Raw genomic sequence first — 20,837 nt, forward strand, 5'->3', positions numbered from 1 at the left:
ATTAAAATAAGGTACATATTTGTGACATTTGTGAAGCAATATTCGTAAAAATCTATATAGATATGCGAAACTAAAAGATTATTACTTCCTCAGTCTTTTCATCAAAAATAAATTTCTGAAAGAATTTGTAAACAAGAAAAGGATGAGATAAACCTGAGACACCTTATATCGCGAGTGATAAAAACATTCCAATTGCGAAGCCGAGAAAGCGGCTCGCTTTTATTATTAATGTATAATCATGTTTACGCGTAGGAATTTCACCAAGAGAATATAGGCATCGTGTTAATTGGTTGTTATCACATTAGTCGTCCAAAGTATGAAAAATATTAAGATAACAACTACCGAAACAATTTCTGTTATGAATTTTTATACTTGATATTTACATACATATTTTACTCATCCTATAATTAATTGCTATCATTAATACAGTGGTATAACAAAATTATGATTTTAAACTTAAAAATTCTATATTTGATATTTAAGAAGTAAGAAAAATTTAATTACCATTTGTGTAAACATATACACATTTTCATAAATGCTGCGAGGAACCACAGTTCGAGAAACAACACCATAAGGAAATGAAGCTACTCTTCAAGCTGTTCTATAATATTATGCAAGAACTTTCAGACCTACAAAGCCACCATTTGGGCACGTCTTTGAAGAGAAATTTTTCTTTGGCTCACGTACCATAGAAATTACACGGATTTCTGCAAAGTTTAGCCTTCATTAATCATAGCATACTAGGATGAGTCTTTATTCATTTGACATAAACACGTCCTTGGTGGAAATTTTACTGAAAATAAAAGTTTGCTGAAATGTGTTGACGATAAATAATTAAAAATTTAACAAGTAAATTGCCATTAAAATGTAACAAAGTTTTTATTTAAATAAAACTTGAACTTTTCTTATATTTCATATTTCACATTAGTATTACACTAAATTTTATTTAAACAAATTATGAATCATTTAATTAAAACACATTGAGCAATTTTTCAATGACTTTTATTTCACTTTTCATCGATCTCAAAGTACTTTTAGCAAAATATTTTCATTGGAATTTGCTCAAATAAAATTTTGACATGATATAAAAAATATGCAATACAATATAAAATATTTAATTAAAATTAATTAAAAATAGCTAACCAACTAACTCGTAAGAAATTTTACTTTTCGCTAAATACATATGTATATGTATACTAGTTAAAACATCTGCTGTTACCTTTATATAATTTAATAGTGGAAAGAATTTGCATTAAGATGTAGAGTAATTGTTAATTAACACTGGATTCCTATGAAGGCAATAAAGGAAAACGTAATGATCTGTTAACGTATAGGCGTTTATAAAATTCACGCGAGAGATGACATGGATATTTCATAAATTTCCACTACTCTTTCTCTGAGCGTAATTACCACTACAAACGAGAATACCGGGTGGATGGGTACTCGGTCGGAAGGTGAGACTTGCGAATGAAGATAACGAGCAAAAACGGTTGAAATACAGGCAGGTCGTGACATAAGGTCAGGCGATTAGGAATGAAATCATACAGTTACCGGTATAAAAGCTGGCGCCGGACCATCGGTTAGGCATCGTTCTCCTCTGCTGACTCGCAGAGGTAGTTGTTGATCGAGTTTGAAACATCGAAGGCTGATCGTGATGCTGAAGGAGCTGCTGTTTCTAGCGCTAACGGCGCTATGCGTGTCGGATGGATACCATCTGACTGCTAAGACGGCCGACATGGACTTTCTCCACAAGCAGAAGAAGATCTACGAACTGATGTTCTTCGTCAAGCAAAACACCCTCACCGACGCGGAATTCTACGAGATTGGTCGCAATTACGATATCGAGAGCAACATTGACATGTACAAGGACAAGGTACCAATAAGCTAAGCCAATTTTTCCAATTTTTTAACGGTTAAACACCCTTGGATCTTTGTGTCTTTGGCTTTTGTACACGTTCTCACATTTGTGAATGTCTCTTTACATTTTTAGCCGACAGTCCAGGAGTTCTTGTACCTATACAAGCACGGTATGCTCAGTCGTGATGCCTTATACTCGCCATATTACGAGGAACATCGTGAGGAGATGAAGCTCCTCTTCAAGCTCTTCTATTACGCCAAGGACTTCCAGACCTTCTACAAAACCGCCTCTTGGGCACGTCTTTACATCAACGACGGAGTCTTCACGTCCGCCTTCACTGTCGCTGTCTTCTATCGTCCCGACTGCAAGTACATGAGATTACCAGCTCCTTACGAGATCTACCCCAATCTATACTTTGACAGCAATGTCATCCAGCAGGCTCACGACATCAAGATGACTCGTGGTAAGTCACCGCGTGATTCTCCCGAGCGCAACGTGACTAACGAAATCGCTCTCTAAACATTGTTTTTATGCTGATTTACAGGAATCTCTACTGCCAACGTGGACAACGTGGACAGCTACATGATCTATGCCAACTATTCCGGAAACTTCGTCAAGCCCTACTTCGACGAAGAATACAAATTGGACTATTTCATAGAAGACTATGCCTTGAACAGCTTCTACTACTACTTCCGCCAAGTTATGCCGTTCTGGTTCGACTTTAAGGATTTCGACATCCCGAAGGACTTCCGTGGCTATTATTACTATTTCTACCACAAGCAATTATACGGTCGCTACTATCTCGAACGCATCTCCAACGATCTGGGCGACGTCGAAGACTTTGATTGGTATAAATCTTTCTATCCCGGATACTATTCGACTCTGATGTACCACAACGGAATCGCCATGCCCCAACGTCCTCGCCACTCGAATGTCCCATTCTACAAGTACAAGTATCTGAAGGTACGATTATCTTCCCGTTATTTGCTTCACCATTTTATTTCATTTTATCCATCTACCGTCTCGTTTGTAAATCTCGTGTGAATCTTTGCAGGAGATCGAGGCTCTGGAACTGCGCATCATGAATGCTATCGACCTTGGCTACGTTTACGACAAGAACGGCAAGCAAATCAACATTTACACCCCTGAAGGTTTGAACATTCTCGCAAACCTGATCGAAGGCAATGTGGATTCGTGCAATAGACACTTCTACGGCATGTACGACGCTCTCGCTCGAGATATCCTCGGCTTCAACTTCGACTACAAGGACAAGAACAAGGTGATCCCTAGTTCTCTCCAATGCTACAGCACCAGTATGAGAGATCCCGGATTCTACCGGCTATACAAGAGGATCATGATGTACTTCTTCAGGTATTTGTTCGAACGTGCGATCTCTTGCACTCCCGGAAACGCACAGGCGTCTTAAACGTTTCAAACGCCCTTACTCAACTTGTTTCTCCACTCTGTTTCCCCTAGGTACAAGAAATACATGCCGTATTACACTCAGAACGAACTGGTCTTCCCCGGTGTCAAGTTCGAATCCGTCAACGTCGACAAGCTGACGACTTACTTCGACACTTGTGACACGTTCATCAACAACGCTCTTTCCGTCGAGAGCTTCAAGGAGGGAATGAAATTGCGCGTCAAGGCTCGCCGTTATTGCCTCAATTACAAACCGTTCAATTATCACTTTAACATCAACAGTGACAAAGAGACCAAGGCCGTACTCAAGATCTTCCTTGGACCTGCCTACGGTGATGTTCATAATGAGAAGGACATAGCATACCTCCGTGAATACTACAAATACTTTATCGAGATGGACAAATTTGTCGTAACGCGTAAGTTGTACTTGGAACAATTTCTATTTTCTTCTTTTTAATTCTCTCTCTCTTTCTCAAATGAACGAGAATCGCTATTTATATCGACTGCTTCTTTCAGTGAGACAAGGTGCAAATACTATCGAACGCCGTAGCACCGATTCCGTCTACACCATGCCCGATATGCTATCCAGCGACATGTTCTACAAGAAATTGGAGAAGGCCGTAGGAGGCAGCGAACCGTTCACCTACTACGAGAAACTCTTCGCCTTCCCTGAACGGCTGACTCTGCCTAAGGGTAAACCCGAGGGTATGCGATTCAAGATGTTCTTCTACTTGAGTCCGTTCGACGAGACCAAGGTCACGCCCGTGGAATTGCCAATCTTTGGCAAGTTTATGCTGGACGGGAAATCGTTCGGCTTCCCGCTTGACAGACCGATGTACCCATGGAAGTTCTTCACGCCAAACATGTTCTTCAAGGATGTATACATCTATCACACGGTAGAGCACGAAAAATCGATGCACTTCTAGATTATCCATTCTAGCTTGTGTCAGCCCCGATGAAGACTTTGACGATAATTAATTCTGTCTAGAATCCTGTGTCATGCAAGTGATACGAATTAAAACAAGTCTTTCTTCAATAAAGAATTAAAAATTATACGTTCTGTAAATTACTTTCCAGCTTACTCGAATCCACCTTATTCCCTCATATACTTTTACGAATTTCAGTTACACCCACTTCGTAATACGTTTCGATCCGTTTCAAACAAGTCCTCTTCAATTCACAAGGCGTTTTGCATTCTACTCCTAATCCAGTACTTTTGATTTTCTCACATTTGTTAATTTCTCTTTTAACTTGCGTTAATTACAAATTATCTTACTATTTTAATTTAAAGGTAACTGCAGAGTTTTATACATGTTAATAACTTGTTTCAATATCTGTAGTTACGTAAATCAATACAGCTTTTATACTAAAGTTGATGAATTTTGGATAAAAGTAGGGAAAATAATTTGTAAAGCTCTAAACTATACGTCTTGCAGTTTGAGAGTTAAGCAATTTCTCAGCAAGGAAAAGATATTTTTCATAGTAAAACAATGTATATACGAAAAGCTGTTAAAACATATTAAACGAATAATAGAACGTATCGACACCACGTGTCAATAACTTCTTATAAATCAAATTTTAATAATTAACTTAATTGTACACACTTAAAGTAAAAAATCCGTATAATCGGACTGTTACGAAAATTCACGATAAACGTCTTATTTTTATAGACTCAAGTTTTGTATTGGATAAGATTAGATTATTATTAAAAGTGCACAGGTATGCAAAGTAGTATAATTAAAATGTAGTTATTATATATTATAATGAAGCAATTTATGCTGTAGAAAGAACACGCTTTAAAAGGTATTTCTGACAAATTCTGACAGTTGAAATTTATACACAAAGTGTGTTTAGAATCTTGCTATAAATTAAAGTTTTCCTAAATACTGAGAAAAGCGTAGACTTTTATAATTTACACGCAAACATCAAATGACGTTAATTATTATAAATTTTTATTTAATTACTTTTTATAAATACATATATGTATATTTCCAAACATATATTTTCAAAAATATTATAAGTACCATAAATTTATGTAATTTTAGAATTTATTTAGAATTGCAATATATTATTTAAAAAAATTAAAATAAAGATTGATTTTTCCGCTTCAAGAAATTATCATTTTAGCTTGAAACGGGTTAATATCGAATATTAAACATATTTTTATCACTATACAATTATCAAAGCCAAAAATAACGTACATTATCTTTATGCACATATTCAAAGTTATCATTTGCATAAGTTTCACAAGTTCTGATTATCTTGCATTTATATTGATATACGTAGCGTTTTTCGTCATGATCGTGTAGAAATCGAGTCTCAGTATTAAGCAGTTTTAAAATGCAACAGGGAAATAATTTTGTACAATTTTTCTAAAAAAGCCTAAAAATAATTTATATCACAAACATACACTCGTATTCTCTTTCTCTGCATCTCTGTAGTTTGCATATTCTTCTTTTGCGTATAACTTAATTTCTAAAATAACCTTTACAGAATTTATTCAGACACCAATTAAACAAACATTTTCATTGCTTATTTTACTAATTAGCTTTACATTTATGATTTAATAAAAAGTTTTACTTGCACAAATAATATATTATATATTATCATTATCGAGGAACAGTTCATCAAAATCGAATTTCATACATACACGTTAATCACGAGTTTTATGGATGTATATTAGTTACCACATTATACGAGAAGTTTACATACAATTCAGGTAATTACTATTTATTAATTGATAATACAAATAATCTTGCGAATGTTTATCACATCTTGGTTTTCAATAAATTTCGATTGTTTATGCTTGAAGAGATGTTGATGCAACAAATGTGACAATTGAATGTTATTTGCGATATAAATTATATTTGTTGTAATTTGTATTAGGAACTCTGTTGGCAATTAGTCTTTAAGAGAGATTCTTTTGCAGACAGCTATTTCCTTTCTTACGCTATAAAGTTTATCTGAATAAAAACAGAATTTCTTTTTTATTCTTGAAGTCTGTTGATCTTTCTTAATTTTCATCTGAATAAATCATAGTGTTAAACTTTAATTTATTACAAGGAGACTAATGTTTAAGCGTTAAATTTATTTCAATTTCGTTGTAAAACATATTCATATTATGAGAAATAGACAGAGTGAAAATATTTAGATGCAGATTTCGACAGACTTTGCAGAAGACTTTGGTAGAATAGGATATATTCCGAAAGTAATGAAAAGAGAGGAAAGAAGCAAATCGTTTCTTTCGATTGAAATAAATAACGTGAAGCGAGGGTGATCAACAAATACGAATCCCGGATTTCTATCGTGTCAAAGGGTAGGCGATTACCAATAAAGATAATTGTTACACAAACAACGAACATTATCGGTATACTGCAGGTTACCTCACGGGTCCTCTAATCTTGCACTCCGAACTTTAGTATCTTTTTCGCCGATAGACAGTATATAAAGGAATTGACGAATAGTGCCAGCCGATCCTTCGCGAAGCAGGCCCGAGGATGAAAGCGATTGCGTTGCTCTTGGCTGCGGCGTGCCTGGCTCATGCCACGCAGGTGCCCACCCACACCGCCGACAAAACATACTTGATCAGGCAGAAGAACATCTACGAGCTCTTCTGGCACGTTGACCAGCCAACCATTTACCATCCGGAACTTTACCAAAAAGCGCGATCCTTCAGCCTCGAAGATAACATTGCTTCTTTCACAGACAAGGTATTTACTAGCAATAATCACGTATATGTAATAAAATGAGTTACTTTTTTGAAAATTTACTTTCCTACCTTTTGTCACAATCTTGTAATGAAATCCAAAGTTTTGTAAATAATATAAAAATTATTTATACAGAATAAAAGAAAGTTATTATATGCGTGTAACGTCGACATCTTTCGAAATGGAATGCCTTTAGACTTGTATGCATTCATTGAAATGTTTTCCATCATTTTCAACGACTAATGAGGTGCCTGTAAAGAGTTGGGCAGAAATTCTTTTATTTAACACATCTCGCGTCGAATCGAAGAAGTTAGTTCCGCGATTGAATTTGATAGATGAAACTTGCAATCCGTAAGTATGTTGTTCGATTTGTTGTTCTAGGCGGCGGTGACCGAGTTCCTGCAGCGATGGAAACACGGAATGCTCCCACGGGGAGAGGTGTTTTACGGAAGTCATCCTCAGCATTACAAAGAAGCGATGTGCTTCTTCCGTGTTCTATATTCCGCCAAGGACTTTGACACTTTCTACAATACTGCCATATGGGCACGCTTCCACATGAACGAATACATGTACATATACGTGCTGAGTGTCACCGTAATGCATCGCCCGGACACCAAAAACATCCGTTTGCCCCCGATGTACGAGGTGGTGCCGCATTATTTCTTTAACGAGGATGTTTTGCATAAGGCCTATCGTATCGCGATGGGTGACTCGCAATCAGGTTGGTATAATAGTCGATCCATCGACATAAAATAGTCTCATTGACGATAATCATTTTTCTTCGAGATCTTCCCCATCCACTCTATCTACAATAAAAAGAAATTAGTTGGTAAATTTTATATTCTGTCAATGAAACCAATGAAAAAAAGTCTATGTAATGAAATATTCCAATAACTGCCTTCTTTCTGTCGCGTACGATAATTAGCAAGGACACCAATTTGTTCTATAAAAGCAGAAGTGTTAGGTGTGAATATTAAAATATTGATCGAAATTATTTGGTTTGGTAGGTTTAAAGAAAACAGTTGGTGGTGTAGATTATTATTACATTCCTTCCAATTACACCAACTGGCATGTGGTTGGAGATGAAATGTCGGAACAACACAAATTAAGCTATTTCATCGAGGATGTCGGTTTAAATACGTTTCACTTTGTAACGCATCACGACTTCCCAATCTGGATGAACAGCGTTCAGTATAATATGCCGAAACATATTCGCGGCGAATTGTATATGTACACCCTTAAACAATTGCTCATTCGCTACTATTTGGAAAGATTGTCCAACGATATGGGTGAAATTTCGTACGTCGACGTGACTAAACCTATCGTTCCTGGTTACTACCCGACGATGCATCATCACAATGGGTTGCCGTTCCCACAACGTCATGTTGGTTTCGAGATTCCTCTTCACGCACACAAGTATATCCAGGTAATTGGTAAAGCAGGTTTTATCGAGTATGTAAGCCAAATATCACCAAATGTTAAAAATGTTCTCAGATAGATACCTAGATGATATTTCCAAGACGGGACAATATACATATATGTATATTTTCAATTAGATGTCTCGTGGTCGGTTGTCTAAAAGACGCGCCTGTTCTTTTAGACAACAAGAGATTAATGAAATTATGACGTGTCTGTAACTGCCCCACAGGCCATACAAGATGTCCATACTCGCATCTCCGATGCCATCGACAAAGGCTATGTCATTGATATGCACGGTAAACATGTCAACATTTACACCATAGATGGTTTCAACCATCTTGGCAACGTGATACAGGGCAATGCCGATTCCGTCAATCCTGCATATTACGGACATTTGGACCATTTGTACAAAAAGGTCCTTGGCATGGGCCCAGTCCACCAGATCACCAAACACATGACAATTCCTGCTGCTATCGAGCTCTTCTCCACCACCTTAAGGGATCCCGTGGCCTATGGAATTTATAAGAATATTGTCACTTACTGGATGAGGTGCGTAAGCCAATGATCGCTTCAAATTAATATAAATAACCGACATGTATCCTCCCGCAGGTACAAGGAACACTTGCCGAGCTACACGCACGAAGAACTTGTTTTCCCAGGTGTTACGATCGAATCCGTCACCGTTGACAAACTCTTGACTTTCTTCGATCACTTTGAATCGTTGGTCAACAATGCCGTATCGGTGCGTAGCCACAAGGAGGCTCAATCCATGTTGATCAAGGCACGTCAGTATCGTCTCAACCATAAGCCTTTTACCTATCACATCACCGTCAACAGCAACAAGAATGTCAAAGCGGTCGTTCGCGTCTTCCTTGGACCTAAATACGATATTCACGGCCACGAACTGGACATAAGCGAGAATTATATGAACTTTGTCGAGTTGGACCAATGGAACGTTGACCGTTAGTACCTACCTCTTTTGAATATCTCTTTTCACAGTTAAACACGCACATATATCATCTTTTATTTCAAATAACTTGTGTAACTTTATTGCTACAGTGAAACCTGGAACCAACAAGATTGAGCGCCATAGCTACGAGTCCATCTATGTCGTTCCGGATGAGGTGCCAAGTGAGGTTCTGTACAAGAAGATGGTGAAAGCTATCGAGGGTGGCGAGACTTTCACTTACCCAGGCCAGCTTTATGGTTTCCCTGACCGTTTGATGATTCCTAAGGGCAAGAAGGAAGGCATGCCATTCAAATTCTTCGTGTCTGTGTCGCACTTGGACGAGACGAAAGCCATCGAGGTGGATTCCCCTGTCTGGGGTACAAACATGATGGACCTCCGATCATTGGGATATCCGCTCGATAGACCGGTTCACACCTTCAACTTCACCGTACCTAACTTCTACATGAGAGACGTTCTCATTTACCACAAGCAGGCGGAAGAATTGAACCTCACTGTATAAAGATTTAACTCGTGCGATCGCCAGAACAACAACTCGGGTCGCGCTGATGAAAAAAGAGATGTACAAATAAGAGAGAAATGTGCCACCATCCAATGTTTTATGTGTAACCATCCAGTGCGAGATAAACCTAACCTAAAATAAATTTTACAGAAACATCATTTACCATTTATTTCTGTCTTGCTTTTCTTTCATTTCAAATTCTAATCAATCCTTTATTCCAATCGACCTTCTAGTTTTTATTTTAATAGAAAAGAAGAAAATATTATTTACATATATTAGCGTATATTCGTATTATCAGTGTTATTTTTACTTCTACTCAAAGCGATACATAGGTGACGAGAGCAAGAGGACGAAAGGAGATAAAACAACGGTGAAAAATATAGATATTGAATATCGATCATCACTGCGTAATAATTAAATATGTGGAAGAAACATTTTTTTTAATATGATATTTTGTTGTATATTATACATATATGTATGCGCGATAGATATATTACGATTTATAGCCGTTGCAAAGCTATAATGATTATAAATTATATAATATATGATGAGCGAATTTTTTCAACAATGATGTGAATGTTATAATTTTTAAATAATAAACATTTCAAAATAACATTTTATTTTATATATTTTACGTATACATTTAACATGCATGATTGACATATTTATTTCAATGATAATAAAATTTATCATTTTAAAAAATAGTTTTGATGTTTATATTATAGATTAGTCAATGAAAAATTCAAATTTATACTTGTATCGTTCACCTGATTGAATCTAACTAAATATATGTACATTATATAATATACAAGAATCGAGCGACTAATAATTTTGATTTACGTTTACAACGCATAATCGTGTGCCCGATACAGGACTTTGTACTAGATTTATTATTAGTTTTGTAGATTAATTAATTTATGTATAATATACCGTTGTCATAATCAGTCAAGACGGCATATAGTGCGGTTTATTCAGCGCTTATCATAGGTCAGAAAAGGAGGACATCTCGAGAGTAGTTAATTATTCTACGAACGTTCAGATACGACCTTTCTAGACAGTAAACTTAATCTAAGCACAGCTGTTGCGCTATCGATTTATCCTATAAAATTTTTACCGCCAACCGACGCGACGAGTTAATCATACTGCATGAAATAAGTATCTATCTGTCGTCTCTATCGAATTTATAAGTATGCAATTGACAAAAGATAAAGAGCAAAACGATTGCTCGCGAATTGTTTATTTCGATTTATCCATCTGCGCAACAGAATTATTTGCAGCAGACTGTATCAAGTAAACGAAATTTTTCATTTATCCTATACTAAAAATATTCTTGCAATACAATTGGTGAAGTTAATTATATTTATAAATAAATGAATGAAATATATTTGACAACTTATTACTTGACTCTTAAATTTTTATCGGCAGGCATATTAGCTAGTGATTAACTAGAGGTCATGATGTGAAGATAAACTGGTAGAAATATTTCACTATGTATTTGCAAGCTGGAAAGATAAATATTTATAAACTAATTTAATCTTACAAGAAATGATGATGATAAATCCAAAAGTTATCGAGAGTGATATTTTTATCAATAAACTGTATCGCATCTCATGTCAGGTTTAAAATAGACTTTGGGAGACAATGTTTTAAAGAAGAATTCTATATAAAATTGTATTGACTGATGAAACTCAATGAAATCACTACTTGATGTATGTACATAAGACACTTTTACAGTTTGAATTCGAGTCAAAAGTCATGCGTGATAAAAGTACACTATTTATATTTGTGAGCAGTGAATATTGTGCAATTAATCTCGTGTTATTCCTCAAAGGGGTAATTTAAGAATTTTGACCTGCATGTGTCGTTGTAAATACGTGCCGCTACATAGAATTTGCGTAAAAGTACTCTCGTGTAGATCGATTTTAGGTATACATTTGAAGATATCCCGCGTGATGACCTCTTGCACGAGAAGGAATCTTTCAACTTTCCGTTTAACGATATGCGTTTTAACAACGGTGTTTATCTGTTGGCGCGACACAAGGCATAACTGCACGGAGAAATGATTGGTATGGCATATATTGGGTGAACTGTTTAATATTGCCGCCTCTCCTCAATCTTTTTCGTCGTATTCGTGTTGAAGATGAAGACAGATACTTATACACTACTGTATCAGTTACGATGCCCAAGTTACCCTGTCGGGACACACAACGGCAAGTAATGAATTGAAATTAGTGATTGACTGATAACAAGGACTAATTCTATTTCACGATCAAACTATTTGATAATAAAATTGATTGGAATAAGGCTTAGCAATCAACTGTTAGCTCAAGTGAGTGAAATGTGTGAGAGCGAAGAATTGGCGGATCCGATATCGAATACGTTCAGTGCCCTGATGACCTATCGATTTGATTGCGCGCTCGACGTAGGTGTATAAAAGTGCGAGTGCACCGTCTAGCGCTGTTCAGAATTGGTCTCGCCACTGCAGTGGCGGTGTTGGAAAAGTTTGGAAAATGAAGTTTCCGACGGTATTAGCCGTCGTCGCGGCCGTCAGCTTCAGCCTGGTAGCAGCCGACTACAATACCATCAAGAGCGCCGACAAGGAGTTCCTCCTTAAACAGAAGAAGATCTATAATCTTCTGTACTATATCTCGCAACCCTCCCTCGTCAATCCTTCGTTGTATGAGGAAGGTCGCTCGTATAACATCGAAGCCAACATAGACTCGTATACTAATACGGTAAATACGAAATCATCTCCGTTCATAATTATATCCTCTAAGGTCTTTTACCAAATAATCATCTGGATCCCTTCGCATCGTTTTCCAGGCTGCGGTGAAGAAATTTCTCCATCTATACGAGTATGGCATGCTTCCTCGTGGCGAGCTCAGCTCTCTGTACTATCCAAAGCTTCAGAAGGAAACGGAGGCGCTGTTTCGCCTATTCTATTATGCCAAGGACTTTGACACCTTCTACAAAACGGCACTATGGGCGCGCATTTACATGAACGAGATGCAGTTCGGTGAGGCCATGTACACCGCGGTTATGCTCCGCAACGATACCAAATTCATTCAGCTGCCGCCCCCTTATGAAATGTACCCATACGGATTCTTCAACTCCGAAGTACTCGAGAAGGCGCACCATGCAAAACTCTTCGGTAAACTTGGTAAGTTTCAATCGAATTAGTTCTGCTCGGAAAAATTAACCATTTGGTTTATCCGATGGAAATTTGTCTCAATAATGATTGAAATATTATCGTTTAACGTAGACTCGAAGAAGTTCGGTGGCTACGACACCTACATCATTCCGGCAAATTATTCCGGATGGTACATGTCGCGCGAGTACGATCTGGAGCATAAGATTAACTATTTCACCGAGGACATTGGCTTGAACGCTTACTACTTCTACTTCCGGCAAGACTATCCGTTCTGGCTAAAGAGCGAGGAATACGGCCTACAGAAGAATCGCGGGATGGAGTATCTTTACGGTCATAAACAATTGTTGTGCCGTTATTACTTGGAGCGGTTGTCCAACGACATTGGTAAAATTGAAGATTTCGACTGGCACAACGAGTTCTACGTCGGATACTATCCGACGATGACCTATCACAATGGCCTGCCGCTGCCACAGAGACCATACTGGAGCAAATTTCCCTACTACAAGTACAAGTATATAAAGGTGCGATTTAGCTTTAGCCTTACTACTAATTACTTAATTAGTGAGCAGTCAGCGAGTAAACCATCATTTATCTCTTACCTTAGGACATAGAAGACATGGAATCCCGAGTATCGGCGGCCATTGACTCTGGATTTGTCTTGGACCCAACTGGCAAAATGATCAACATCTACACACCCGAGGGTCTCAACATCCTTGGCAACATCATCGAGGGCAATGTGGATTCCTGCAATCTCAATTTTTACGGTGGCATCGATTACTTTGCGAGAAAGATCTTTGGATACAACTTGGAGCCGTCAACTCCCTACCAGATCATACCTAGTGCCCTCGAGTTTTATAGCACGTCCATGAGAGATCCGGCATTCTATCGTTTCTACAAAAGAATACTAATTTACTATTTCAGGTATTATCTAGAAAATCATGTTCTCAAATACCTTGGGCGATTAAAATGACAATCTCTTTTCAACAATACAACAATACTGATTTTCAGATACAAAATGCATGAAAAACCATACAGCAAGAACGAAATAATTTATCCCGAATTGAAGGTCGAGACCTTCGTCGTAGATAAGTTAATCACCTATTTTGATCAGTTCGACACCTCGATCAACAACGGTTTGGTGGCCGATGACGCGAAGGAGGCTGAGAGCACGTTGATCAAAATTCGTCAATATCGTCTCAATCACAAACCGTTCAGCTTCCATCTGGCTATCAACGCCGAGAAACCTATGAAAGCCTCGATACGCATTTTCCTCGGACCAAAGTATGATGTTCATCACAAACCGTTAGATTTCGCTGAATATGCGAAATTCTTTTATGAGATGGACAACTGGATAGTCGATCGTTAGTATAACTTGTAAGAAGGTTGAATTTGATTACTATATTCATATGGATATGTATTCTCTCTCTCTTGTGTCGTGTGTTGCAGTAAACGCTGGTGCGAACAAGATTGTTCGAAACAGTCAAGATTGCTTCTTTGCTACACCCGATCTGGAACCGAGCGAGGTACTATACAAGAAAGTGCTCAAGGCCTTGGACGGTTCCGATTCCTTCTCGTATGCGGAAAGAGTCTACGGATTCCCTGAACGGCTGCTCTTGCCCAAGGGCAAGAAAGAGGGTATGCCGTTCCAGATGTTTGTATACGTCAGTCCAGTCGAAGGAGAACCGATCTCTTACACGTCCCGCATCTTTGGTGGTTACAAATACGATAACAAGCCGTACGGCTTCCCCTTGGATAAGCCTATTTACAACTTCCGCTACGATGGATCGAACATGATGTTGAAAGAGGTTCTAATTTCTCACAAGGACGAGACGGAACTGAATGTGACTTATTGATCGTTATTTATATGTTCAATCTTACCTTATTATTTCATTCAATATAACCGTTCTCCATTCTAAACGTGTTTAAATAAAGTATATATGTTTTATATAATTTACACTGAACAATTTCATGAGCCACAAACACATATTAATAATCGTCGACGAAACATAAAAGTTTTAATTTGAGAATATAATTTATGACGACTACTCTTACAATCCTGCATTTAACGACGACTTCTATAAGAGCTGATATTTTAATAAATAGAAAATAACAAGTGTTTGTTACGATTTGAATATAGAACGTAACGTTCTAAAATCAGTTTTCTCTCAAGCAAAATGTCGCGCAAAAAAGACATATTGTACATTTCCATCTTGTTTTTCCCAACGGATTAATCCCGTTGTAGCTGTACTGCGATTTTGGCCGTACTCTGTATTATAATTCATGGCCTTTAACGGGCTGAATACCAAAGCCCGACACCTCCGTACGTTCCTCTACCGCACACGACGGTCAAATACACGGTCAAGGTGAAGGTAAGTGGCCCCTTGAGCGGCGCGATGCGGGTGACGAGAAATTCAGTTTTGCTATGACCGTTGGCTGGTAGACAGGTCCGATCGGCTCGTGTGATAGTCTCGAGAAACTCTTGACAGACGGACATTTCGTTCTTCCTTGGCCCCTACAGTGGATTAACACGCCATGGAATTTCGCACGTTTGTCGTAAGTTACGGATATCACTTTTTTTTATCGTCTACCCTTTAAACGACTTGTGTAGATTGTCTCAACTTTTCTACATTTTCTTTTATCTTTCAACTTTGACAAATTTAGAAAAAGTGTTTCCTTAACAAGTTGACATATCGCATTTGTCATTTTTTATTATTCATAATTTCGAGATAAAAAGTATTACAAGTTTTTCATCTATTCACGAAGCTAAATTTTATTGTGTGTAAATTCGTGGATTCTTAAATACTTTTGTTTAAACGTAATTTTTCATTAAGCTAAGAATTTACAAGATAAGCAGAAGAGAAATATGAAGAAATTAGTTGTACGGATTATAAAAAGTCCAATTTAACACAAGGTCAAAAAGTCTCGGTGATTTATTCTAAAATGCAAAATAAAAAATTGAAGGTATAATCAACGAATCTCATATGATTGTCATTGTTCCATATCTTGTATCTTTCTTATAAAAGTGACGCAATTTGAGAGAAAGAGAGAGAATTACCGAAAGCCATTTAATACAAATAATTTGAAGTAAAATTCGAAATTCGAGTCGCGTTATTCTTGCAACAAACTCGCGATGGATACTCGCGATCGTCAGCAATGTCCCGCTAAATAAATCGAGTCTACCGTTTCTGTCGATACCGGTTCGGAGACGTCATTGTCCTCGTAACTGTATCGGCACTTCCTAACGCTCAGATCTACTGCAAGAAAGTAGAACGGACATCCACCTTTTGCAATGAGAAGAATTCTTACGTTAAAGATCATCAAATTCCATTAATTTGGGACTCGCTAATGAAGAATTACATCTTTCTATATGTATCGTATGTATATTGAAAATAAGCCAGACTGTATCGCGCGTTACGATTCAATTCTCCAATAGAAATTGGTCGTCGATAAAAGCCCCTTGCCGTCTCCTCAAAAACACAACGGGTTTTATCGAGTGTACGTTGCTGTTATGCAAGATTGATATCGATTAATTTATCGTTTTATCATATATGCGATACTTGAACTAATGGTTTCTACGCGATGAAAGTAAGTAGATAATATTTTGCTATGCAAAATCCATTTTCTCAGCCTTGGAAAAATTAATAGGTAAACTCACAATGTTGTACAAGGTGTATGTGAGAAATTACTCTTTAAGGATGTATCGGAAAGTTGGAAAAGAAGAAAAACCTGAGCATATGCGTTGGTATTTTTCTTCCGAGTTATATTAAGCCCTGAATGTGTAAAAGAAGATTCGTCAGTAGAATTGAGTAGAACGGTATAATGCCTCGGTTAGTAGGACAACACGCTCGAGTAACACGCACGTTATAAAATAGGCTGAACAGCCCGCAGCGAGAAGCGTGGAGTGGCGTGGACCCGTGCACCATGGACCGTGTACCGTTAGCATCGTACGCATACCTCGGTAACTACGAGGGAATCTCTCTCGTAATCATCGCCGATGCCAACGCGATGTAACGTAATACATGTTAGCCGTTATCCACAGTCATATGTATATTCATGTAAAAAGCTACTAACGTTCTTCTCTTAGGGTTTAGGTGGATGGAAGCTGAAGAAAATCAAAAGAAGGTTGATCGCGCCAAAATCCATTAATGTTACAGATACCCCACCATTTTTACATCTCGTTTCTCTTGCAATTGCAAGAAATTTATAATTCAAATGCAACGCTAGCTAGGAATTATTGAACTCTTCTTCCGAAATTCTCACCGTCGCGATCTAATTTTTAACTAGAATAATTAGCCTTATTAAAGAGCAGATTAAAAGTTTTAAACGGGAAAGCGAGAATGTTTATAAAATACGTTCATACATCTATGTAACGCATAATTTCGTTTTTGCGTAAAAACAAGATGTTAACGTTATCAAATTATTATCATTTAGATGATACTCTTGTGTGCATCAGCGTATTCCGCCGAAGAAAAGTCGAAAAATACCAAACCGGTTGTTAACGACAACGAGTCCACGCGAACGGACGAACCACCGGAGGGATATTACGCGTTCGTCGAATCACCGAACGCGGAACCACCCAGGGTTCGGCCACCGCCCTACATTGACAGCGATAAAGGATGTTACGGTAGGTCCGGAATACGAGATAAGCAAAGAGAAACCTAAAACTAAAGCTAATTACTCGTACTATGAAAAACCGTTATGTCGACATCGATAGTGGCGTTTAACATCTCCTCTGCTATTTACAGAAGAGTCAAGTTGTCGGTCAAGTTCAAATAGTTCAAAATTCATATTTTTTAATCAACAATAATTAAAGAAATCACTGCTATGTGTGATAATGACTTCAAGCTCAGCATTTTGTGATTCTACATATTAACAATTTATTTTATAATATCGTTTTCTTAGATAACGACAAGCAGGGAAAAGGCTCCGTTTCGATACATAACATCTGCGGAGATTTGAACAAAGGCTATATTCCACGGAATCCGATGAACCAATATGTAAATGGCTCGTCGTATCCTTTGTAAGTGAGAACTAAATCAAATGAATTTATTGTTAGTAATTGGAGATCGGCATAAACAATGACATTAAATCGTTTGTGATTTTTTTTACACAGCGCACTGATAAAGAATCATACTCTCAAGTTCCTCAGCAAAGCATTACCGATCCTCAAGTCTGATGATTCGTTGCCAAAAGTCGCCAAAGTGCATCCGTTGTCGCAAAATTCGTAAGTACTTATTGTTAGCCCGAGACATCCTCACAATCATGAATAGAATTTTTCTGTGTTGTATATTTAATTTTGATCTTATACGTCGAACCAGCTAACAACCTCTCTCCGTAGTGTTGATACAGACGAAGAAGAGAAACATGGTAGAAGCAAAAGATCTAGTCCATTGGATTTGATTTTACCCACAGACTCGAATCGAAATGGTCGCAAGTTTTGCGAAAATGGTAGCGGCGTGTAAGTACATCTCACTATTTCAAAAGTCATTTTAGACGCACATTAGATTCGTAATATTAGCGAATCGGGCATAACGGGCCATTTCATCTACGAATTTTTTTTATGTATGACGAACGTAATCAATTTTCTTTTGACGAAAATATCGACAGTTTTAAAAACGAATGAGTTTTTGAAAATGAAGTTTCGCCTTTTAAGAAGAGAAAATAGTAATAATGTCGTTTCTTTTTCGGCGAACAGAGTGTGCATGTTATATAAAGCGATCCAAGGCGAGCCGATCGCGTCGTCGGCTGCGGTGATTGAACGCCGGGATGAACCTTCGACGAACTCCGATTATCGACGAGGAGAACGCGTACCATCGCAGGAGAAAACGGAGTATACGGGCCCGCCGACGCCGTGTCCAGCCAAAGTCGAATACGCGACTCCGGTCTTCGCCAAGAATTACCAAGGTGTCTGGAGATACGTGGTGCAGATACCTTACGAAGGTTACTTTACGCAGACGATCGAACTCACCAGATGCATGTAGGAACTCGATTAGACTTGGATTTGCAGTATGCGATACAATAACCGCCTAAAGTTTACGGCAAGTACTTAGGCAAGAGTTCTCCTCGTTGCAGGCAATCGAGGTGCCATTACTTGGATGGTGGATGCCTATCGTCGCCGAGATGGACGAGTCTGTTGGTCGCTGAAATATTTTATCCGGACACGTTCCTAGAAGAGAATCAAGGAACTGACTCCGGTATCGGATCTGGTACTCGAGATCCTGTTGTCGGATCCCCACCACCAGTTCACGATTTTCAGAATTATCAGCAATATTTGCAGAAACGCGCGAGCACGGGAGAGGCACGTAACAATGGTGGTGCTCAGCAACATCACTGTGACGGGCTCGACGAAATGGGTTGCTTCCAAGTAAGAGCTTACATCTTCACCTCGATCTCTCTTCTTACGCTACTTTGTCAACGCTTATAATACAATCAAATTTCAGTAAACGATCCTAGTAGCACAATATATTGCCGCAATATTGGGAAATTATGTAAATCCAGTATTCCCAATATTGGTCCAATCTCTTATTAGGGAATATGTTTATTTAGCAATATTGCTCTAATATTGTACGAATATTCTTATTACCTTGTTAAATATTGGCTTTACGTTGGACAATATCGGTCAATGCATTTCTAATATAACCAACATTGGATCAATGTTTGGCTAATGCTACTAAAGGATTGTTTTTTTACTAAGTACAACTATACGTTTCTAAACTTCAATTGTTTAGAAAACTTATAGATTTTGACAATTTTTTCCGCAATGTTTATCGTAATATCTCTCATTTCACCTTATGTTGTAAAAACCTTTAGTAGATTTATTATTCTTTCTTTTAGGTACGGCTATATTACGACTGGTTCTTGGTACCGGGAAGCTGTAAATGCTGGCGGCCGGATTACTTCAATCGATACGTTCGTCGCAGCGGTTCCAATGTCGAATTATGATGAGTTTCACGTAAAGATATGTATTTTGCATCCCGATAAAATATCATGTCGATTTACGAGTGATTATTTCAATCGTCGCTAAATGATCGAGCGTACCAAGTTGGAGCGATTTATCCGAGTCATTTCAAATATGTCGCACATAGTCAAATATTGGCACGTTTGCTTACACGAGATCTTTTTCGCTCATGCGTTACAAATCATTGTTGACATTATTCGACATTAGTTTTTTTTATCACAATTAAGTGTGATAATTCGTAGCATTACAATCGAATACATTTGATCATAACATTTCTCTTTGAGCTTTGATGTAGCCATTTGTCGATAACATAATATTATAAACGTGTGAAAAAAGATGAATTTTATTCATTGTAATTGAAAGAAAAGAAACAGGCAGTTGAAGAAATAACATGACAAATAAAATGGAAAAGAATATTGTGATACAAGAAAGTATTATTTCCAGATCTAAAAAAATAATTTCAGATTCAGAATGTAAATTCTTATCTCTTTCCACATACACTGTCTATGAAATTGATACAAAATTACCACGTATAAGACGAAAATATAATTTTAGTTATAAGAAAAAAAAACAAAATAATTGTTTTATAATTATATACTAGTTTTAATAGTGGACCACAGAATATGTGTCATTACAATTTTACTACAATGTTACAATGGTAATTATTGTAGTATTCAAAATTATAATAACAATTATTATTATAACAAATCATATAACAAATATTTATATGTATGTGTGGCATTATAATAATAATTATTATGTTATACTATTATATTTCGCGTGCGTCATATGTTTGTGTGTGTGTGTGTGTCTGTGTGTGAGCGTGTGTGAGCGCGAGCGCGTGTGTATATGT

General features: G+C 37.5%; 3 protein-coding genes across 3 annotated transcripts; all 3 read left to right on the forward strand.

Annotated features, from left to right (window-relative positions):
- The first annotated feature begins 1,571 nt into the window (after positions 1-1,571).
- Positions 1,572-10,044, forward strand: LOC105559141. The gene is made up of 12 exons (XM_012007230.1): positions 1,572-1,873; positions 1,991-2,321; positions 2,403-2,821; positions 2,913-3,229; positions 3,335-3,696; positions 3,797-4,203; positions 6,745-6,990; positions 7,369-7,708; positions 7,995-8,413; positions 8,636-8,955; positions 9,016-9,368; positions 9,466-10,044. The coding sequence occupies exons 1-12, from the start codon at positions 1,655-1,657 to the stop codon at positions 9,873-9,875; spliced, it is 4,143 nt and encodes a 1,380-aa protein (XP_011862620.1). The 5' UTR covers positions 1,572-1,654; the 3' UTR covers positions 9,876-10,044.
- A 2,142-nt stretch (positions 10,045-12,186) lies between these two features.
- On the forward strand, positions 12,187-14,976 carry LOC105559132 (arylphorin subunit beta-like). Its single transcript, XM_012007219.1, has 6 exons — positions 12,187-12,610; positions 12,699-13,035; positions 13,138-13,547; positions 13,631-13,947; positions 14,035-14,387; positions 14,473-14,976. Exons 1-6 carry the CDS (start codon positions 12,386-12,388, stop codon positions 14,877-14,879), a joined length of 2,049 nt encoding a protein of 682 aa, XP_011862609.1. The 5' UTR covers positions 12,187-12,385; the 3' UTR covers positions 14,880-14,976.
- Positions 14,977-15,074: 98 nt separating this feature from the next.
- LOC105559133 lies at positions 15,075-20,717 on the forward strand. The gene is made up of 8 exons (XM_012007220.1): positions 15,075-15,579; positions 17,458-17,650; positions 17,929-18,046; positions 18,140-18,250; positions 18,365-18,484; positions 18,722-19,003; positions 19,099-19,390; positions 19,861-20,717. The coding sequence occupies exons 1-8, from the start codon at positions 15,559-15,561 to the stop codon at positions 19,966-19,968; spliced, it is 1,245 nt and encodes a 414-aa protein (XP_011862610.1). The 5' UTR covers positions 15,075-15,558; the 3' UTR covers positions 19,969-20,717.
- The last annotated feature ends 120 nt before the right edge of the window (positions 20,718-20,837 follow it).

Source organism: Vollenhovia emeryi, unplaced genomic scaffold, assembly GCF_000949405.1.
Source record: "Vollenhovia emeryi isolate VEMERY1.0 unplaced genomic scaffold, V.emery_V1.0 DF939289.1, whole genome shotgun sequence".
NCBI classification, from domain to species: domain Eukaryota; kingdom Metazoa; phylum Arthropoda; class Insecta; order Hymenoptera; family Formicidae; genus Vollenhovia; species Vollenhovia emeryi.

Bases quoted from the DNA above. Each gene is read 5' to 3' on its own strand.
- LOC105559141 (XM_012007230.1), top strand. From the start codon at position 1,655: ATGCTGAAGGAGCTGCTGTTTCTAGCGCTAACGGCGCTATGCGTGTCG. The intron at 3,230-3,334 runs GTATTTGTTCGA...TGTTTCCCCTAG, and splicing joins ATCATGATGTACTTCTTCAG to GTACAAGAAATACATGCCGT. The intron at 9,369-9,465 runs GTTAGTACCTAC...TTATTGCTACAG, and splicing joins GGACCAATGGAACGTTGACC to TGAAACCTGGAACCAACAAG.
- LOC105559132 (XM_012007219.1), top strand. From the start codon at position 12,386: ATGAAGTTTCCGACGGTATTAGCCGTCGTCGCGGCCGTCAGCTTCAGC. The intron at 13,948-14,034 runs GTATTATCTAGA...ACTGATTTTCAG, and splicing joins ATACTAATTTACTATTTCAG to ATACAAAATGCATGAAAAAC. The intron at 14,388-14,472 runs GTTAGTATAACT...CGTGTGTTGCAG, and splicing joins GGACAACTGGATAGTCGATC to TAAACGCTGGTGCGAACAAG.
- LOC105559133 (XM_012007220.1), top strand. From the start codon at position 15,559: ATGGAATTTCGCACGTTTGTC. The intron at 18,251-18,364 runs GTAAGTACTTAT...CTCTCTCCGTAG, and splicing joins CATCCGTTGTCGCAAAATTC to TGTTGATACAGACGAAGAAG. The intron at 19,391-19,860 runs GTAAGAGCTTAC...TCTTTCTTTTAG, and splicing joins ACGAAATGGGTTGCTTCCAA to GTACGGCTATATTACGACTG.